The sequence below is a fragment of the Neolamprologus multifasciatus genome, chromosome 1, assembly GCF_963576455.1.
Source record: "Neolamprologus multifasciatus chromosome 1, fNeoMul1.2, whole genome shotgun sequence".
In the NCBI taxonomy this organism is placed as follows: domain Eukaryota; kingdom Metazoa; phylum Chordata; class Actinopteri; order Cichliformes; family Cichlidae; genus Neolamprologus; species Neolamprologus multifasciatus.
Window position 1 is genome coordinate 13,139,871 of NC_140439.1, and position 20,737 is coordinate 13,160,607.

Consider the following 20,737-nt stretch of genomic DNA (forward strand, 5'->3'; position numbering starts at 1 on the left):
CAAGCTAGAATGGACATTAAATGCAGCAAAAGCACCAAAACAACATCGGCAAGAGAAGTCCACGAGGAAAGTGAAATTTGATCTGTGGGTATGGTGTGCGCATGGTGGCTCATGTCATAATGCAGCAGATGAATCACTGACTGTTTTTTCAGCCATCTGAATTAAAGAAATGAAATGAAAAATTTTAGCAGTGAAATTACATTAAAAAAAATGGTTTGTTAGCTTAATTTCGTGCTCAAAAACACACAGAGATGCAGTTAGAGCTCACTAAGTAGGTGACATTTATCATACAGGCAACAATCAGTCAACTTTTGTGTTTTGTCAACTTTTATTCAGCATAATGCAGTAATGTTTATTATATTTGCCCAGATGTAATAAAACCCAAATAAACACAATCCAGTTAGACTTACTGGGGAATTGGGAGTGTTTGTGTCATGTAAAAGTCCAGATATAGAGCATGTCGAATCATATTTAACTAGCTTTTACAGCTGAGGTCTCTTAGACTGAACGGAATGAATACATTGCTTTCAGTAGTGAACTAATTAAAAATGAAATTGGTTTGTCAATTTTCATTAAATTATAAAAGAATATAGGACGAATTAAAAAGATGAAATCGTGTTCAGTACAGTTTTTGAGCTGTTTGAGAGAGAGCCCGCGTTTTACAAGGAAACAAAAACAGCCTATTTGCAGACACAGTGAAAGCACAGACTTCATTTCTGAACATCCATTAATAGTTTTCTTTTAAGAGTAATTTTACAAGATTTTTATATTTATTGATTTGCCTGCTGCTTGGACAATTGATTCACTCTAAAAGGAAAAAAATCTATAGTTCCAGTGTCTTTTACACATACTCATCAGCCACTTTGTTAGGAAAAAAATTATTCAACTGCTTGTTAATGTAAATATCTAATCAGCCAATCGCATGGCAGAAACTCAAAGCAATTATGCACGTCGACATGGTCAAGGCGAGCTGCAGAATTTCAAACTGAGCATCAGAATGAGGGAAAAATGTTTAAGGAACTGTTGATCTTCTGGGATTTTGCCACACAAACATCTCTGGGGTTTACAGAGTGGTCCAAAAATGCTGAGCAGCAGCTCTCTCACCAAAAACCCCCTTGTTTATACCAGAGGAGAACGGCAAGGCTGCTTAGAGCTGATAGTAACTTAAATAACCACAAACAACGTATGCAGAGGAACATCTCACAATATGCTGAATCTTGAAGAAGACCACACTGGTTGTCATTGAGAACAAGAAAAGTAGGCTACAGTTCACATGAACTCACTAGAACAGAAGATTGATTTGCAACATTCAGATTGTAGTATTTTGACATAAACATCATGAAAGCATGGATCCTTCCCACCTGTTAATGGTGTCGGGGATATTTTCTTGGTACATTTTATTCATGCTGATGAATGCATGCTGGTACATATGCAATAAAATAAGTCTCACATTAGCCCAGACACTTTAAGTCTATTTTTACTGGCCTCCTGTTTAAACAGATTAAAATCGTGTTCATTTCTTCTTCTTCGTTCCAGAAAATGCAGCTGGACATTTTTGGGATCTTTGGAAAGTTTGGCCTCAGTTTGTAATGAGATGAGATCTCTGTTTAAAGCTGCTTTGATATAATAAGATTTCTGCTATAACTTGCTTTCATTTATTCGTGTCAGGCTGTAGGCACGAGCTGATACATTAAACATATAATGCAAAAAGGAATGAGTATTAGCTGAGAAAATGAGACCAGTACTGTGTTATTTTGTTTAAGGTATGGTGGTATCACAAGAGAAAAACTTCTGATACCCTCTGTGGAAAAACACAGAAACATATCTTGTGCTCTGTGCTCTTTCCTTCGCTTCATGTTTCTCACTTCAGCTCCTGCATATATATACATGTATGCACAGACATGCACACGCAGATGCACACACAGGAACTCACCCCAGCAGCAGCTCAGGTGAGCGGTACCACCTTGTGGCGACATACTCAGTGTAGTTGGCATCTGTTCCTTCAGACAGGTTACGAGCAAAACCTGAGCCAGAGTAACAGATATTCAATAAATCCCGTACACCTGATTCTATATGTTACACAGCCATCACATTGAAGTGTGATAATATACAATTTAGACTCTTTCAAAGATCAATTAAAAACAAAAAAGGACTCTCAGTGTTCAAGTAATTTGGACAGCTTAGTAACAACACGGACTTCCCATGTGATCAAACTAATTAGTTATGTCACTGCAGGCAGTTGGAGACTGTGCTTTGGAAAAGTGTCATACAGAGAGTCCATTTTAATCATAAAAAAGTCACAATAAACAGAACGCCAGCTCCAACAGTGAATAACAAACAAATCTCACCCCAGCTGACTAAATAGCATTGCATTAGCCAATTATGCAATGCTAACTAACCATGTGACCCTGCTGATATTGACGCTAATGTAAAACACGCACCTGGAAAACAGTAAAATGGCAAAGACGTGTCATATCAATGCACTTTATTAGTGTTTTACAGAGAAAATAGGTGCTTCACTAATTGGACTTCTTTGGCGGATTAATTGTGTTAAAACCCAGCAGGCTGCACTTTATAATGCTGCTTGGCTGCTTCCCAAATGGCAGAATTGATCCTTCTGATATACAACTTATAAGGTGACATATTAATGGTGGGATTTTTCACACCGAACTAAGCCCAAGAAACCAAACTGGGCACAATGCAATCACAGAGATAACTGCAAAAACTCAAATAATCACAATCATTCGGCAGCTGAAAGCGATTTACTGCGTTAAAGAGTTTGCTTGATTTTAAAAGCAGTTATCATCACTCGAGCAGCAAAATGTGTGTGGTCTGGGAGTTTTTACTGCCTTGCACACAGATTCTAAATCCTTACAGCACCGTGACACATGGCTGGCTGCTGTAAAAAACCGAAGAAGACTCACCAAAGTCACAAAGTTTGAGAACATCCTCGGAGCTGATAAGGAGGTTCTCTGGTTTAATATCTGGAAGAAAAATGAGGCATTAACAATATGCTTCAAATGCTGTCCTACTACATGAATACAAGACAACAATATACATTTTTTGCAGAGAGCTGAAGGTCTACTTCAGGTTCAGTTTCCCTCCTATGACAGTACTTTGTCTTAGAAAACTATTCTTGATGTGTGGAAAGGCTCAACCAACATGCTCGTGTAAAACAGCATAATTTGAACTGAATTCCTCCTTTTTTGAATCATTATTGAATCACAAAAGTGTGATTTTCAGATGTGACATTAGACCGGGTGACACTTCCTCACCTCTGTGCACAATCTCATTCTTGTGACACCAGTTGATGGCTTTGATGAGCTGGTAAATATAGCTGCGGACTTTGTCAGGCGGAGCACCGTTGGGCATTTCCTCTAGTAGCTCCAGCATATTCTGCAAGGTGCAAGAAATTCCCTGTTAGAAAGTGTGCTCTAAAAATATAAATGATGTTAACCTTTAATTTCTTTTTTGTTTCTTTTTTGTATTTTAGCCCTGACAGGGGGTGAGAGGGGACACCATTCTAAATGACTAGAGTACAGCATGAAAATAAAACCTGTCATAAAATAAACACTTGGCCGGGTACCCTGGCAACACAGTGGGGAATACCATTACTCACCAACAGCATAGTTCATATGTTGCCATGGCGACACTTTTTAATGCTTAAGTGAGCAGTCTCAACATCCTGAAACTTAGAAGTGGGCTAGGAATCTAGATACGGCAGAGCAGAGAGGAGGAACGTGTGTGAAGTCAAATGATAACGACGCAGTCGCTGAACTGACCCTCTCAACATATTCGAAGACGAGGTAGAGCTTCCCCCGCCTCCGAAAAGCCTCCTTCAGCTCGACGATGTTGTCCTGCTTCAGTGTCCGAAGCATCTTCAGCTCCCGAAGAGTGGTCTCTTTGACCTCCTCATTTTCTGTTCGGAAATTAAAGAAGCAGAAATTAGACAGCAGCTCCTCTCTCCTCTCCTAACTTCCTGGCTCACTCCACTCACCTTCACTGTCTTTGAACTTCTTAATCGCCACCAGCTCATTGGTTTCCTGTGAAGACATGAGGATAAAAGTCAAATAAAACCACTTACCAAGCCAAAGACAAACACCTCAACAACCAGACCTATATGACACAAGACCATTAAGATCAAAGAAGAAGTAAGAAATAGAAAGTATCTGCAGAACAACAACGACAAAAAAAGGTAAAAAGAAAGAGAGAGGACATTTAAATTCCACTCCTGCCCACTCCTAACATTAAGAAGGAAAAGTTGCCGTGGCAGTGCCAAAACAAAAGCGATGCTGGTGCTCTCATTTCAGTTATTTTACTCAGGGCTATCTCTCTCTCACACACATGCACACAAGTGCGCACATACACACGGATAGACAAAACAGCACTTCTTTGGCATAGCTAAAACGCTCTTAGGCCTCCATCAGCTTCTTGCAGGTTGCTTGATTGACCTTGCTGAATTTTTACAACACAAGCGCAGAGATTTTTGCTGCTGCTAGACTGCCATGGCCCAGCAGCAGCACACTTTAAAAAGCCTCTTAGCAACTACTGCAAAAGGATGGACCCTCAGTCTATACCATAGGAACTCCTTTTTGTTTGACTCTGCACTGTATGGATGGGGCAGGCTATTGGACGGAAAATGCATGATTTTTCAGAGGTAAACGCAGTGATTTACATGTGCGCCAGCTTGTTTGATGCTAGGTGATTACATTTCCCCTACATACAATAATATTGCAGTCATATAATGCAACAGCCTGACTTTTTTCACTGAAAATCAAACACCAGGCCTAAGTGGAATCTCCATGACTCTAGCACAGTCCTTCTCGCTGCATGCATTAATTGTTCTATTTAGCGTCTGTGTTGAAGCTAAACTACTAGTGATACGGTGTCTCTCAACATGTGTTACCTCAAATAAAATGATACAAAGCAAATGTTGTGCATGTCACAACATAAAGCAAAACGTCTTGTTGCAGTCAACATGACATTGTTTGTCTATTTGGTGTTGATGCTATACCCAGAGGCTCTATGAGAATTACAACATACTGGGCAGTGTCCTTGGCCGCTCTTGTGTCCTGCTATTGTTCTTTTGTTTTCTGTGGAATAGGCAACAGAATTGGCCTCAGTGTGGGGAAAAGCCAGCGTGATGATGAGCTACGCGTCATTTGTAGTGCTTTTGCTCACACAAACACTGCCTGTGTGTTTTTTCAGTACAAAGTTGTCTGTTTAGAGATTTTTACATGAGAGGCAAATGAAATGAAACAACAAGGATTTACAGCTCTGACAGCACTTAATCCTCTGAGTAAAGTTAGAGATTTTAGCCAAGGGGGGGAAAAATCTGAAGAGCAAACTGGGAGCTTTACAGTGTTTACTAGACAGACAAAAACACACACACCAGCAGCCATGCACCATATGGGACATTTCAAGCTCTGTGGTAGCAATATCTAAAGCGCTGATGATACTTGTGCTCATGTGTGGGCTCTTTGACCTGCACTGATTTACCTTTGAAACCACAGATATGTCAGCACATTCCAAAATAGCCTCACCTTTGCTAATTTGCTGCTGCTGATTTAAACAAGTCACACAAAGTACATAAAAAAGCAAAGCTTAAATGCCCCCCTGACCCAAGATGTACAACCTATGGATGAGCAGAAGGTCATGCTGACCAAGAAGCAGCCGATAGCTCAGTGCTTTACCGTCAAAAGAAGGAAGCAGTGAGTGAGTTAGTGAGCTGAGGATCCCGAGGAGACAACTCAAGTCGAGACTAGCCAGACTCAAGACAGTTGTACAACATCTGGGGCAAAATCCTATCTGACGATGTTAACACCGCCATAGTTACTATCCCCACTGCCAGCAGCCCATGGATAAGTACAAAATTTCCGTAACTGAGGCTCTCAAAACTGCCAAACAGAGTCTCACACATCTGGCTACTAGTCTGAAGAGATAAAGCAGAGAGGTAGAGTTCAAAAGAACAAACGGCCTGCTCTCCAAAGACCCTTTCACCGATAGAGCCAGAGACTCTAAGACCAGGCAGACCAACCTGAGCACTGCCTGGACTGACTACAAGAAAGCCTGTGCCTTACATGGACTACTGGAGTGTTTGGTGCTATAAAAGATTAATGGCGTACTAATAGCCTTCATCAGGTACTGAATGAATCTCTGGAAGACAACAACTCCATGCCAACTGCACAAGTCACCATCAAAGTTCAGATTATATCAAGGTGATACACTGTTCCCGCTGCTGTGCTGTATAGGCCTCAACACCCTCAGCCAGCTCATCACAGCAAGTGGTTATAGAAACACATTCAGGAGTTGAATGACCATCTGCCACCTCCTGTACATGGATGGCATCAAGCTGTATGCCAGGAGCAAGTGAGACATTGACTCACTGATATATCTCATCAGGATCTACAGCAAGGACATCAGGATGTCATTTGGACTGAATAAGTGTTGCTGTAAGGATGGCAAAGAGAGGGAAGATGATCTAGATTGTCTAAATTTTGATTCACCTTCAAAATCAGACTCTAAGCAAAGTGTGTCCTTCATAATAAAAGCTTGCAAACAACAAATATTGCAGCCAATTGCTGGGGCTCATAAATGATGCTGGCTCTTCTGTATATAATGAGCTATTCAATTCTTTTTTTATATAGCACCAAATCACAAGAACAGTTGGCTCAAGGTACTTCATTTTGTGACGTAAACTCGCTACAGTAATGCATGAATATAATGGACTATTGTGTGGATGCCATAGTGGTTTAAGCAGGATATGTTTAAAAAAATGTGGCCTTTCAAAATAAGACCTACTCAATAACCAAATTCCATTTTAATACGCTTCTTTCCTGTCTCCTTCACATTTGGACATGACGGGGGGTGGGTGGGGGGGGGGGGGGGGGTGTTGATGAACAATGTCTACACTTTGTCTCTCATTTCTCATTTCTCATTACTAGACTGTCAAAATAAAAGCTTGCAAATAGTAAAGCTTCTTTTCAGGGCTGAAAAGGATAGTGGGTTTTATTCTTTCAATTATGACTACTACTGTGAAAACAGGATGCCTGCAAAAGATTTAGACTTTCAGAATAAAATTCCTTTCATATTCTAATGACCATTCCACACCTGTTTCTTTTTTTAATCCACGGTTATTTATTCATTCATTTATTTATTTATGTTTGGTTACCTAATTCTTGACCTTAAAATGTCTTACAGCTTCCCCAAAGCTATTATTTGGTTAGCTCTTACTTGTAGTGACGTCTTCATGGCCAGCTGGTGCATTGGGACACTCAAAATTTCCTGAGAAATGTATGTCTTTTTGTTTTCTAGTTTTCTAGCTTTTTCTTTTTCTTACAATTATTATTATGCTTTCAAAATACTTGCATTGAAAAGTGAAATTAACACATCAGGTTCTGATCACAAAGATTTTAAATGGAGAAATTCAAGTAAAACCCGTGTGAGAATCTATAACCAGTAAATGAATGGGACTGTAATGTGACAAACCACTTAAACAAGTAATCAATTATCAAAGAGTCACTGATGAATTTTCTGCTGGTCGCCTACCAGTAATTAATTAACAAGTCCTCTCAGCCCTCCAGCACTGCACTGAAATACTGTATAGGCACCAGGAAACACTGGCTGTGTAGGTTGTGCTATTGTCACTCCAAAAACACAAATTCAAGATAACACAAGCTTCTATGCACACACCCACATACGCTAATAAAAACACTTGCATAAAGTGGCGGAACATTGCACAAACGCTGGCGCACGTTCACTAGACTAATTATATGTGCCATCAAATGCATACCGTGAGGTGAAGCATATATAATTTACACATGAATATACATTTAAAATGCATTTAATTCCTTCCTTGTACAGTTACCGTGTCACCGGGTAAGGTTTTAGCCCAGCACACACAGCCTGCAGGCATGATTCTCTTAACTACACGCAGGTCTGCTGTAGACTCCTAACAGGGTGACCCATTTACCATCAGCGTAGTCCCCTGTTCGATACATCCCTCTGCATCTCCTTCTCTCCATCATGCACGCACACACATTCACACATTGCTTCTCTGTCTCTCTCCCTCAGCTATCCTTTTCTCTTTTGCCCTGCTTCCAGCTGAGAAAAGTAAAAATAACTGCTCTCTTGCAGCAAAGCTAAAAAGCTTTTATTGCAATGGTCTGAATCTTTGGCTCCAAGTGTGTGTGAAAATGAATCCCTACACTGTTATATAAATGAGAAACATGTCACATGTCACTTCTTAGTAACCCAGAGGAAGGGAAGCAATACCCAGTTTAACATACCCACACTTTGACAGCTGGTATTTAATTTCTTATGAAATGGAGATTTGCTGAAAACAACAAATCTGTGGTCCAGAGAAAGAAAGAAAAAAAAGTCTGTGACAGAAAAATACTGAATTTTAAAGATATGCTATGTTATTAACTGTTCTATGCAAGCATGGAAATATTAACTGTTCTTGTGCCAGAGTCGACTTTGTGAGCTACACACACACACACACACACACACACGCACAATTCACGGTGTAAAGAAAGGTCATCTTTTAAAATCATGGCTATAATAAATTAATATAAAGACTGAACATTGTCATAGCCTATGTAGGCAGGCATACTGTGAGGTGAGCTCTGATACTGAACAAGCCTGCCAATGAGACTCGACAGCAGAACGAGTACGCTGATGGTAAAGCTAAAATATTAGCTAAGTTAGGTGGTATTTTCACCTCTGTGCATTAAGTTAGGGTCACCTTTACTGTTAAGCTCATATCTTGTTTTCTACCACCAAAAAAATGCATATAGAACGCTTGGAATTTAAAAGTCACTATTATCTAGGGATGGGTACCGGTTCTGACATAAACGGTAGTAACCAGACCGAAAATCAGCGCACATTTCGGTGCTTTATTTCGGTGCTTTTTTTTTCCTGAGCTGTGGTACACTTTCTTCTTCCTTACATTTGTATTGGCGGTTGGCAAACAACTGAAAGGTGCATTACCGCCACCAACTGGTATGGAATGATACACTTTAGATTCTAGCCAATCATTTTAAGTTTCCGAGAATAGTAGGCGGGTCCAGGTACGTACGTTCTTTTAGAGCAGAGCTACAGATTAAAAATGTCCAAGGCGAAGCGGTCAAAAGTCTGGCTGTACTTCACAGCAAAAGATGCAAAGTCAGCAGCTGCAACAAGTGCTTTAAGCTGATACTGTGATACTGTCAAAGAAGGTAACACCTCAAATCTGATGAAACACCTGGCGACGCATAGTGTTTTTTTTTAAAGCCGAGAAATGCGCCGTATTTGATAGCTTGCTGCGAGACCTCACACCGAGCACATCTACTGCTTGTGGGTTGCCTGTTATCGGACCCGGAATTAGCAACATCCCCCAAAAACCCGAAGAGGAGAGTCCTGGCCTCTAGCCCTGCCAGTGTAGCAGAAATGATGACGGATGATGATGGCAGCAGCAGCCGTTCTTCTCTGCGTGAGTAGCTTAATGTTGTTCGTGTGTAATTTACGTTGAGTAGGCTAACCACGTTATTACATTAATGCATGTAAGGTGAACAGCAAACACCATCATAGCTACATGCAGCTGTCTTCTTGTTTGATGGCAGATACTCCCTTCACCCTGGCCAAAAAGGCTAAAATGACCAAAGAAAAAGTGGAAAACAGTTAAACATGAGAGGTTTTTGGACAAAGTTTGTGTTTTTTTCCATTGTTTAAGCACTGCTTCCAGCCAAGAATGATACCATATATGCCCCATAGCTGCAGAAAAGGCTAACATTGTTATCTTTTTACAAAAAAACAGCTGAACATGAGAGGTTTTTGGACCACTTTTGTGTTTTCCATTCTTTAAGCACCGGTTTGAGCACCGTTTAAGCACCGGCACCGTTTCAAAAGTACCGGTTTGGCACCGGTATCGGATAAAACCTAAACGATACCCATCCCTACTATTATCACTCACTAGTCCCTCAGATATTTTATGCACATCAAATTTAATTAAAAGTTAATGACTCAGAATGGTTTTATGGAGTAATCAATACAGTACAATAAACCTTGGAGAGTAATGGTTATGCTCTAGTGGTATTTTGCTCTCCTGCTCTGTCTCTCACTCTGTGTCTGACTAAAGTGCATACAATAATACAAACAGTACCAATAACCAGTGGAAAGTAATTTACTGGTAAATGGTAAATGGACTGGTTCTTACTGTATGCAGTGCTTTTCTACTCTACTGAAGCACTCAAAGCACATTTATACAACTCGGCTCATTCACCCAACCACTTTTTTCTATACGTAAGTGCTTTCTTTCTAACATTCACACTCTGATGGATGCATCAGAGCAACTTGGGGTTAGTATCTTGCTCAAAAATATTTGGCATGCGGACTGAAGCAGTCACCTTCTGATTAGTAGATTACCTGCTTTACCTCTTTAGCTACAGCCACCAAAAAGATTTATTTTAATTTGACTGGGATTTACTATGCTTTGGCATTTCTCTGTGTGTCTTAGACATATTAGGATTCTGTGACCGTAGCCATAACGGGTAGACAAACATTTCTCTCACAAATGCAGGGTTTACCTTTAGAGCACAAAGACAGTACAAAGAGCCAAAGAACTAAACCTTCCTCCACAACAGGCCAATATGTTTAAGAGATGAGGCGCTGTCCAAATTTACATTCAGCTGCATCCTGCATGTTAATACATCTGGTTCCCAGATTTTTCTTCTAGCTTCTCTTTTATCTGTCCCTCTTTGAATTTCAACTTCCTGCCTAACCACTGTGTTCTACTTACAGTGTCATTTTGTTCATGTTCTCAGAATGCAAGTATGTGCATATTCAGAATGTCACTCAATATGTATAATTTATGGCTTTTTTGAAAGTTTTATGAAGCACAGCAAAGAAAGGACGTCATAATCACAGGACTTATATTGGATGAAACATGCCCAGACTGTATGGTATGTAGGAAAATGGACTACAGGGAAAACACCAACCAATCCTGAGTACTCAATGCTAAGTCTGCCTTTAAACATTCAGTTATCAAAAACATTAAATTATCTGTCTGTTAAAAACAACCGAAACATTGAGGACGATTTAAAAAAAATCACAAAATAGCCACAAAACTATTCTGTGTGCACTGACAATATCAAAAAAGTACAAATTATACACACATAGAATCCAAACACATAAGGAGGTCAAGTAACTTTAAACTGTCACTAAACAGATGGCAATTTCAATGTTTCTGCAAATCTAAGGGTAAAGTGTCTTTAAAAACAATGTGCAATTTAGCTTCTTTAATCTTTAAATTTGCTTTAGTGTTTATATTAAAGAAAGCCCAGAAAATTTATTTCAACAGGCACAGCGTGGAGCAATCTGTTTCACATGTAAACCACATCAGTGCTGATCAAAAAGGGCCCCCTTTGTTAGTTTCAGTGTAATTAAACTCTTCGTTAATGTCCATTTATTAATGAATGTCTGAATGCAGGTGCTCATAATATTTGCTGTAATCCGCCATTAACCCCATTCCTCTCTGACCAAGCCAGGATACCAATGTGTGTGTGTTTGTGTTCAGTTGTAACATGCTGATTCATCCACAGATGTTTTTATATCCCAAGATTGCTTCCAAGTTTATTGACTAATGTGCTTGAAGAGCTGCATTGTTTGTAGCTGACAGCATTATTCCTGCTTTCTAAAACATCAGTGCTCCACTCGGCATACCAGCAGTCAACTTGCCAAAGACTGATTCCAAAGCCTGGAAAAGCCCTAAATAAGCCTGATCAATGAACACATAAAATACAAAAAATCTGAAAAGACGAATGGAAAATACTTGACTATCAATCCAAACCACTGTGTCTGTATCGTACTTTCACATGGGCTGTCTGGTTATTGTACTGCGCCATGTGAAAAGAGGTGAGATTTATAGGAGAAGACTATATTGTGAATTTAAAGGTTTAATAAATAAAAATAGTAAATAAACAATCACACTAACTAAAACTAATTAAAACCACTGACTGAAAATCATGTTTTCTGAACATCAAGCTCATCAGTCTTAGACAAATAAAAGACATTTTCTTAAAACCATTTAAGGGATTTTTGTTTCCACTTTCTCGACAAGCACTTTAGACAAAGTTGGGTTAGACATTAGGTGCCGTTTTTATTAATGAATAACTAGTGGTTGTGAACAAAGTACTATGTAACACAATTGTCATTCATAAGAAATTACCGTAATCATTTGAATTAACAGTAGCAAAATTTGCTTTTACATTAAGTACTGCTTTATTTAAGAGGCAAATATTGCACTTTTTTCGTTAACTACAGCTGCAGTCATACATTCACAGTCACCACATTCACCAAAAAAAAAAAAAAGGAAAGAAAAAGAAATTGAGTGCAGTTTGAATTTTTTTTGCATTTCCTCTCATCCACAAAGGGTTATAAGTATACATACAGGCTCACATATATATGGATACACTCACATTAATATTTGGTTAAATATCCTTTAGCAAGTTGTAAGTCAAGCAGATGCGTTGGTAGCCATAAACTACCTTCAATAATTCTGCATAATTTTGGCTGGATATTTGACCACTCTTCTTGGCACAGTTAGTTGGTTATATTCTAAACATTCTCAGTAGAGCTGAAGTCAGAGCTTTGGGAAAGTCATTCCAGAAGCCTATGTTAACGTGAATGATTTATTAATTCCAGAACCCTTTTTAATGTGTTTGGGATCATTGTCCTCCTGTTGGAACATACAACTATGTCCAAGTTTCAACCATCTAGTTCTTGATTTGGGTTGAAGTTTAAAAATTTGGAGGTAGTCTGCCTTTATTATTCCATCCACTGTTCCCGCAAAGCATGATGTTACCACCACCATGCTTGATAGTTGCTACAGTCTTCTTAGGCCTGAGATACTCACCTTTACTCTTGTCACTGTGTCCAAAAATCTTAGTCTTTGTCTTGTGTGACCATAAAATTTTCTTCAGAAGGTATTTGGTTTGTCCATTTGGGCAGCTTCTTTCTTCGTTGGCTTTACTGTAGACAGCGACACTGGTGTTTCAGCAGTTTCCAGTTCATAGCAGCCTTGAGACTCAGTAGTTCCTGGGTTGTTTTGGAGGGTAAAAGTCTGGTTCCTTTTTCAGACCCTGGCGAAGTGTTGACACATCCAAATAAGTTGTACTTATGTAAACTGTTTGAACTGAATTTCTTGGACTCTGTTGTTGTTTAGAAATGACTCAGAAACCCATAGTTCAGCCTGTATGTATACTTTTGTCCTTCAGCCAATTAGAGAAAGTTTAAATTGTTTTTTAAAGTCATTAAGCATACAGCAACAACAATCATTCACCCTGAAAAAAAAATAAATTAAAGAAATCATTCAAATCTAAAAGTTACCATGACTTCTATGTCCATGTGTGTAAACTTCGGACAACAACTCTACGTTGATTTGAAAGCTATAGCTACATATTACTTTGCAAAAATGGACAGAATTTCATTAGAAGGGGGTTAATCTACACAACTACCTTCTGTAAGTTTAAGCACATTTAGCTGCTAATTATGATCACGTAGCAAAAAGACTTGTTATTTCTGAAAGATGAAATAACAGTCTACTTCCTACTAACTGAATTAATAAGGTATTAAATATGTCTGGTAAATTTGTTACATTTTTTTACCCTCAAAATTCACAGCATATAAGCAACATGCACAGGTAGCAGCGTGCTGTGCTGTCACTGTGACCTGCTCACGCTTCTTGACCATTAGGCTATACTTGTTCTTGGCGCTAATAGAAAACAACACAAACAATGCTGAATGGATATGCATGATGCCAAACCACAGAACTACGTGGGAGCCTTTCAGATTTGACAATATAAAAACTCTAATAAAGATAACTGACTGCACACGTTTAACATGACCAGTAGAGATAAAAGGTGCTAACTGAATGAGTGTGTTAGCTTACTACTTATTTTGCAGATAACTTTCAACAGCGTAGCAGCAATCATCATGCAAGTTTACCTAATGTTACATTGTGTAGGATGGGTCCAATAAAATCTATTAGACAATATCCTCCTGAGGCATGTCGTATATTCCAGTGAATTGTGGCATTAATTAAAAAATATACTGGCAACCACTAGTGCTACCCCCAAGCCTACGAGCAGACACCCCTGTGGTATCACTTTCAAAATCCCATGTCGCCTCGTTCTCGAGTCATCACATTCACAAACTTAGGTGTGTATGCCGCCCACCTGACATGGCGACAAAATACCCAGTCAGCCTTTTACGGATCAGGGTTAAAAGGCATATGTGAGCTAGCTTGCCCTCATATCCAACTGCACAACTCTTCTGTTTGGCCCACAAGCCCATGCAGAGAGTCTAAACACATGATGGCAGTAAGAGAAAAATGAGAGATTTGACGTGGTTGGGAAGGAAATGTTTTATTCCTAACATTTATTCAAATATTACAAAACTGGCCCTTTGTATTTTGCCTTATTTCCTTTTGACTGGTTGGTATGCACATGCGAGCCTTATTAGAAGTCACACTGTGAAAATTTGTCCTTCAGCTGCAGGCGGTCTTTGGTTGCATGTGCACTACTGTTTCGCAGAGCAGTTTTAATAAATTTGGACTAAAGTCCAAAATTTCAACAGGGTAAAAAAGGTCTTTGAGCTTTGTTTGAGAATTCCCAATCATTACGAGTCAAAAAGACAAACAATGTAATTTAATCATTTTGATCTGGAAAGTTCTCACATGTTGAGAAAATTCATTTACTTTATAAACAGACTGCAGAGAAACAAGTAATAGGACCATATAACAAATAAGCTTGAAACCGCACAGTTATACTAAGTAAGACACAGCTGGATGAGTCACACCTTCAGCCCTTTCATTCATGCATACAAAGTACATTAATGGCTCACATTTAATAACTTTGTTTTAAGAATCACCGCTAAAATCCAACGTGATCTAACAATGTCTGTCAGAGAACATTCAGATTCATGCTTACAGCGTGACACGGTGAGTAAGCACCAAGTAAGTGATTCATATGAGGGTGCACATGTGCAAGTGGTGACATTAAAGTTTCTAATCTACCTTTAAGGTGGCTGTAACCATTCTTTCACTCTGAAGGGATTCCCTGTCTATTCATCCATCCCATCATCGGATAAATGAACCACTTTCTCCACTATTTTTTAGGACATAAATGCAATACTAACGGTTCCATCTGCCTCAGCTTTACCGTGTGTTTTATAACAATTGGCAAATGATAATAACTTGCATGATAAACACTTGCTTGGCATTGCAAGTATACGTACCCTAGCATAAATAGCCTCACAGCTTTGAGATGTGCTTTTGGTGAGGCTGCAAATGTTGGTGTGCATGAGGTAAATTTTGCCATCTGCCAATGAGCACAGTGGTCTGTAGCTCAAAATTTGTGACCACGCACATTGTCTGCAAAACAAATGGACCAACTGTGGGTGTGTTAGAAAAGCGAAATGAACTTTATTTCGCTTTGCATTATAATTGCTCGCTGGTCGATTTTGTGCAATAGCAGAATCTTCAAAACTAAGCCATCAATAAATGTTCTCTATGAAAACAGCAGATCTGTTCCTTATTAAATGAATTAGACCTGTAAGTCTAAGCTGTGCTTATACAGCTTGTCTCCCTACTGTAAGCTACAGAAATATGGTTGTTAAAATACAGACCAGACATACGCTTTATATGTGGGCCACACAGTCTTTTAATCTTTCAGCTGTTTTCAGTCCCATTGCCACAGATGTATAAAATCCAGCACATAGCCATGCAGTCTGGCTTTACAACCATTTGTGAAAGAATGATTTGTTCTACAGAGCTCACTGGTTCTCATTTCTTCCCTCCCTCAACTGTAAATGATAACATTGCAAAGTGTCTAAGAACCACTGCAACTCAGCGACAAAGGGTCAGACCACTGGAGTTACAGAGCGGGGTCACTGAATGCTGACATGCATAGTATGTAAAAGTTGCTAGTGCTCTGCAGACATCCAAACCTTCTCTGGCATTAACATCTGCACAAAACTGTGAGCCGGGAGCTTCAGGGTATCCGTTTCCATTACTGAGCAGCTACTCTTGATAATGTGTTGGTGGCTCAGCACTTCTGTCTACATAGTATATCGACTTAGGGCCAAGCAAAGGATTTCCTCCATTACTGTATGCTTTTACAATGGGTTAAAACACGCTAGCTAACATTTCAGGGATGAAATAGGGATGAAACGTCACTGTTGACATTGTAGTTTTCTGAGTATTTTAACCATCATACCAGTCACATTTGTTTCAATCTTCATCACCGTACCATTCTTCTCAGTGAAAGTTTGCCACCATCCAAACACTTTACATCACAATAAAACAAACCAGACATACTGTAAGACTCTGAGAAATCAGAAATACTATCTTACCTTATGCCTGCACTTGAGCACCACTCCATATGCTCCTGGACAACAAGAAATGGAGAGAAAGATGCAAACGTTCAATAAAGAAGTGAGACTCAGATGTGGTGTTAAAGTTTTGACATCTTAATTATGCTTTGACCTCCAAACCTCAAACAAACAGGTTCATGAAAAAGAAGGTAGGTAGGTGAGAACCACCAGAGAAACAGCCGTTAATAGGTGAGGCGGAGGCATGCATACTCGCTCTCCCACACACTCAACACACACTCACAGCTATACCTTTCACAAGTAACACACACACACACACACCGTGTCCCTGTTCCTGTCTTTACTAAGACATATGATTGTGTCAGTTTAACAAGACTGGGATGATGACTGATATTTCAGAAGTCGAGTCTCTGGCTCTGTCCCTTCAAGGATGTCAGCTGGACTCGCATTTGGTGAAGTTAATTGTTTTCCACGTCTTTCCAAACTGCTCTTGTTGCTGTTCAGATCACATATGCAACGTAATGGGTTAGGTAATGCTGCTTGTCTTTCTGCCAGAATCGGTCTGTTTTTGTGGCAATGGCCTGATTTCTGTGCAGAGTTTTAGAGATTTTTATAGCTTCAGTCTTACGGAGAATGATGCCCTTTTGCCTTGACACCATCTGTCACTTAGCTTGCTTTCGGAGTTACTTTCAGCGTTTATTTTTTTCTTGTTTTTCTTTTTTTTTGTGAAAGGAAATTAAAAACAACAACAGTTAAAACCTATTTTTTTATAATGATATTTCTTATCATAAGATTTTTGATTCATTCAAATATTTATCTGTTTGCTATAGGGGCAGAAAGAGGTGCAGATATGAAGGGAAGCCTGTAGAAATATAGTTTGTCTTTACAGAAAAACTGTAGAAATCGTCTCTGTGGTAACATTTATGCAGTTTCAGAGTTTTACAAAGTTGATTTACATTTTATCAATACACATAAATTGCTGACAATAAATGGCACAGACCTCTCACCAGCGTCTTCATGAGTTACATGATTATGGGAATTTCAAAAACCCACTTAAGTTGTTTCATAATTCCTTTCTTCCTTTCTTACTTTTTCCATGGACAACGATAGGTGAGTGGAGCTAGTTAGAGTATTGAATGTCCCAGCAGTATTACGAGTACACGTACAAATGTGTTTCTTTGATAAATCACAGGAACATGAATGTGTAAATAAGCAGTAAGGAGAGAATGGTGACTCCTAAATAACATTCTTAAACCCATTGTTCCTTCACTGGGCTGGTTTCAGTCATTATGCAAATGTACTGTTTATAAGATCGGGGAAACCTGCAGTCAGCTGAGACTGAAAAAGTCACTTGGATGAGTGACGAAACGTTTCTCCCACAAAACGCTACGTCCAGATGAACAGAATCAACTTTTGTAGATTCTTAAGAAAGATCCTTACAACATTCAAACTTCCTGTTTAGCTAACTGCATGCTAAAAGGAAACACTTAAAAAATATTAGAACCTAAAAATGCAGTAGCTATTTAATCGGATCATTTTTTTAAATTCTCTGTAACGTTTGAAAAACATGTAGCAACTGTGAAGGAGTTTTGTCTACAAAGAACAAAATGTTCTGAAGTTGCTTTACCTCTGATTCATGAGTATGACAAAAAATCTTCTTTATAGTTTTGCTGACTGAAGTTTACATACATTGGTATTAGGATGTATTTAGAGAAAAAAAAGACACAATTTCACTGGAAGAAAAAGATGAAACAATTTTTAGTGATAGCATACATTTAAAATACAGCAAACCCATCTGTGTCAATGTTGAAGAAAAATGGCAATACAATAAAAAAGCGAGTTCCCAGAGACAACAGTTAACTTTAATATATGCCGCCAGGGTTACACTGTATATATAAAATATACTCTGTGTAAAGTATGAAAAATGTGTACACACAGAGCTTTTAACATGAGAAAAAAAAAACAGAAAACTGTGTGAAAACTGTTATTGCGGTTCGTTGTGTACATAACTTTTTGATAGATGTAGTAACGAGTGCTGGTGTAGATCACAGTTTGCGAGAATTAGCAACAGCAGAATAAACACTTGGCTACTCTGTCTTCTCACATTAGAGTAAAGCAGGAATACATGTCGATCCAGCTCAGTCAAATCAGCTGCAAATCATGCTGCTGGCTACAAGAAGCAGAAGCCACACGGATTGCTAATTAAAGGGCGTTTGTGTGGCTCACTTAAGAGTCACTCACAGCTAAAAGTGCAATTTTATTTATTTGATTTATATAAACCTTAAAGAAAAGTACGATTAGGAATAAAAATAGCAGAATTAAGGATGAGCTTTTCAGAAGAACCAAGACAAATTTATGCTGTTGAAAATTTCACAAAGTTGATTTGCAAGAATTACTTACATGCATATTCAACATTTCAGCAATACTCATATGGTGCTGAAAAATGTGTGGTTTCTATGATTTCTTAATAAGGCATTTTACATCCTCCAAGCTAAACACTTCCAACCAAAACCATATACAGTGCTTTTCTCATCTATAAGCAGGATGTCTTTGTCAGACAGGCACTGCTAATTTTATCCTAAACAGTAAAACAAGTGATTATATTAAATCATCTCATACTAACCATGAACAAAGTAAGGCTAGAGTAACATTGAAAGTTAGAACTACCTGTACATGGCAAATTCAGCATTTTATAGATTGAAGCAATATCAGTTTCATCAGCACTACAAATCTGTTCTTGCTCTTGAGTTTGGAGTGTCTTTTAATTCAATAAGTAATTTTAATTGAAACTAGATTTTCTAAGCAGTTCTTATCAAACTCAGCACTTCTTTCTGGCCAGGAAGGGGCTGATCCTACCCTTTGAACTAAAGGCTTTAGGCATGGGAACCCATTGGCTATCATCTGATAACATTTTGGGGCTTCCGGAGTAGCCAGACTTCCTATCCCACATGAAAGTTATTGTTTAGCAATGCAGACAAATTCAAAAAAACAAAAAAATATCTAATTGAATAAAAATGTGCAATTCTTTGGACTGGCTTTTTACCTGTATGCAAACAACACCTTCTTAAACATGTTTGGTCTAAACAAAAATCTTGTCCCCGTGCCTGCAGATTCTGCATATTCATACTCATATTTTTGTTTGCTGCACCAAGACCAAGAAGGGTTGGACTGCACTGATGATGATGATAATCACACAGAATAGAAGCAACTGAACGTGATTAAGGAATAAAAACAGAGACTGTTAGAGAAGATAAACTGAGCAGCGGAGGGGTGAGCATGCTTGACTGTTAACATACTGATTAAATTAGTGCTGTGGAAAGGATCCAAACAACAGGTATATGCAGGGGATGTTTTCAATTTGCAAAACGGGAAAGAGCGAGGATTCATAAAAAACCTTTAAAGGTATTCTTATCAAACAGGCATACATGCAAACAAAAAACCCCAAAACAAAACAACAAAAAAACCACCCCCTATTTCACAATTTTGTTTTAAGATAAATATGGCGACCTAATGACCAAAGCTATTATTACAACGAATTAGACATTACTCCATGGGAGACTTCACCAAACTCTGAGGCTCATACGCCCCTTTAAAATCTGCCTGTGCTCAAAAATGCTAAAGTAGGATATATACTCTCTGTCAACAGCTATGTGTGTAGGTTTCAGCTGTGCAGTGTAAGACACCTGAATCCCATTAAAATGTACACTGGTTATGACCCCAGTGTTACCAGCAACAGTACATAACGTCTTCAAGTTTTAAAGCATGCAGTGAAATCTGCCGTGTAAAATCCACCCACCTTCGCCCACAATGCCAAGGACTTCAAACTTATTCATTACATCACCGAGAGTGAGGGCTCCTCCAGCGGGTGAAATGAGCTGCTCGGGTTTTTAGCGAGGAGACTCCTGCTTTGACCAGCCGGTGGAGTGAACTGTGGACTCCAGGAGGAACATTGCCAGCGTCTGATCACGGCCCATCTTCACTCCCTTTACACCATAGCTTCTCTCTTTCTCTCTCTCTGCCTCTTTTCTGGACTTTTTAAAAATATCTATTATTATTGTAAATATTAGGTATCTGAGTCGAGTGTATTCAGATGTCCTTTGCGCTCCCTTTATTCCATGTGCTGATGTCCTTCTTATACTTCCATCCAACATTGCATGCCGGCAAACCTGGAAGACCAGAGACAAAAACAAAGATGCAATTAAATATGTTGTCAAAGGGTCTCTCTGAAGGTCCAAATATCCCATCATTCCTTGCACGGGGAGTTGCATGCTCTTAGTCTTCCTGACACAGACAGTGAATAAGTAGGACATGTAGATATACAGAAAGGCAATATTTCCTTGAGGACATGTTTAAATAATTCATGGCTTAA

At 38.9% G+C, this 20,737-nt stretch overlaps 1 protein-coding gene across 5 annotated transcripts in view; it reads right to left on the minus strand.

The window, feature by feature from the left end:
- The window catches only part of cdkl5 (cyclin dependent kinase like 5), a 41,718-nt gene that overhangs the window by 17,785 nt on the left and 3,196 nt on the right, over positions 1-20,737 (minus strand). For all 5 annotated transcript variants that reach the window (XM_085167464.1, XM_085167472.1, XM_085167458.1 and 2 more), the window contains exons 2-8: positions 20,165-20,534; positions 16,390-16,424; positions 3,998-4,043; positions 3,783-3,919; positions 3,276-3,396; positions 2,925-2,984; positions 1,934-2,024 (exon numbers count right to left, since the gene is read on the minus strand). In XM_085167464.1, the coding sequence (XP_085023590.1) occupies positions 1,934-2,024; positions 2,925-2,984; positions 3,276-3,396; positions 3,783-3,919; positions 3,998-4,043; positions 16,390-16,424; positions 20,165-20,201 (527 nt within the window). In that variant the 5' untranslated portion in view covers positions 20,202-20,534. The remainder of the gene's footprint in view (positions 1-1,933; positions 2,025-2,924; positions 2,985-3,275; positions 3,397-3,782; positions 3,920-3,997; positions 4,044-16,389; positions 16,425-20,164; positions 20,535-20,737) is intronic.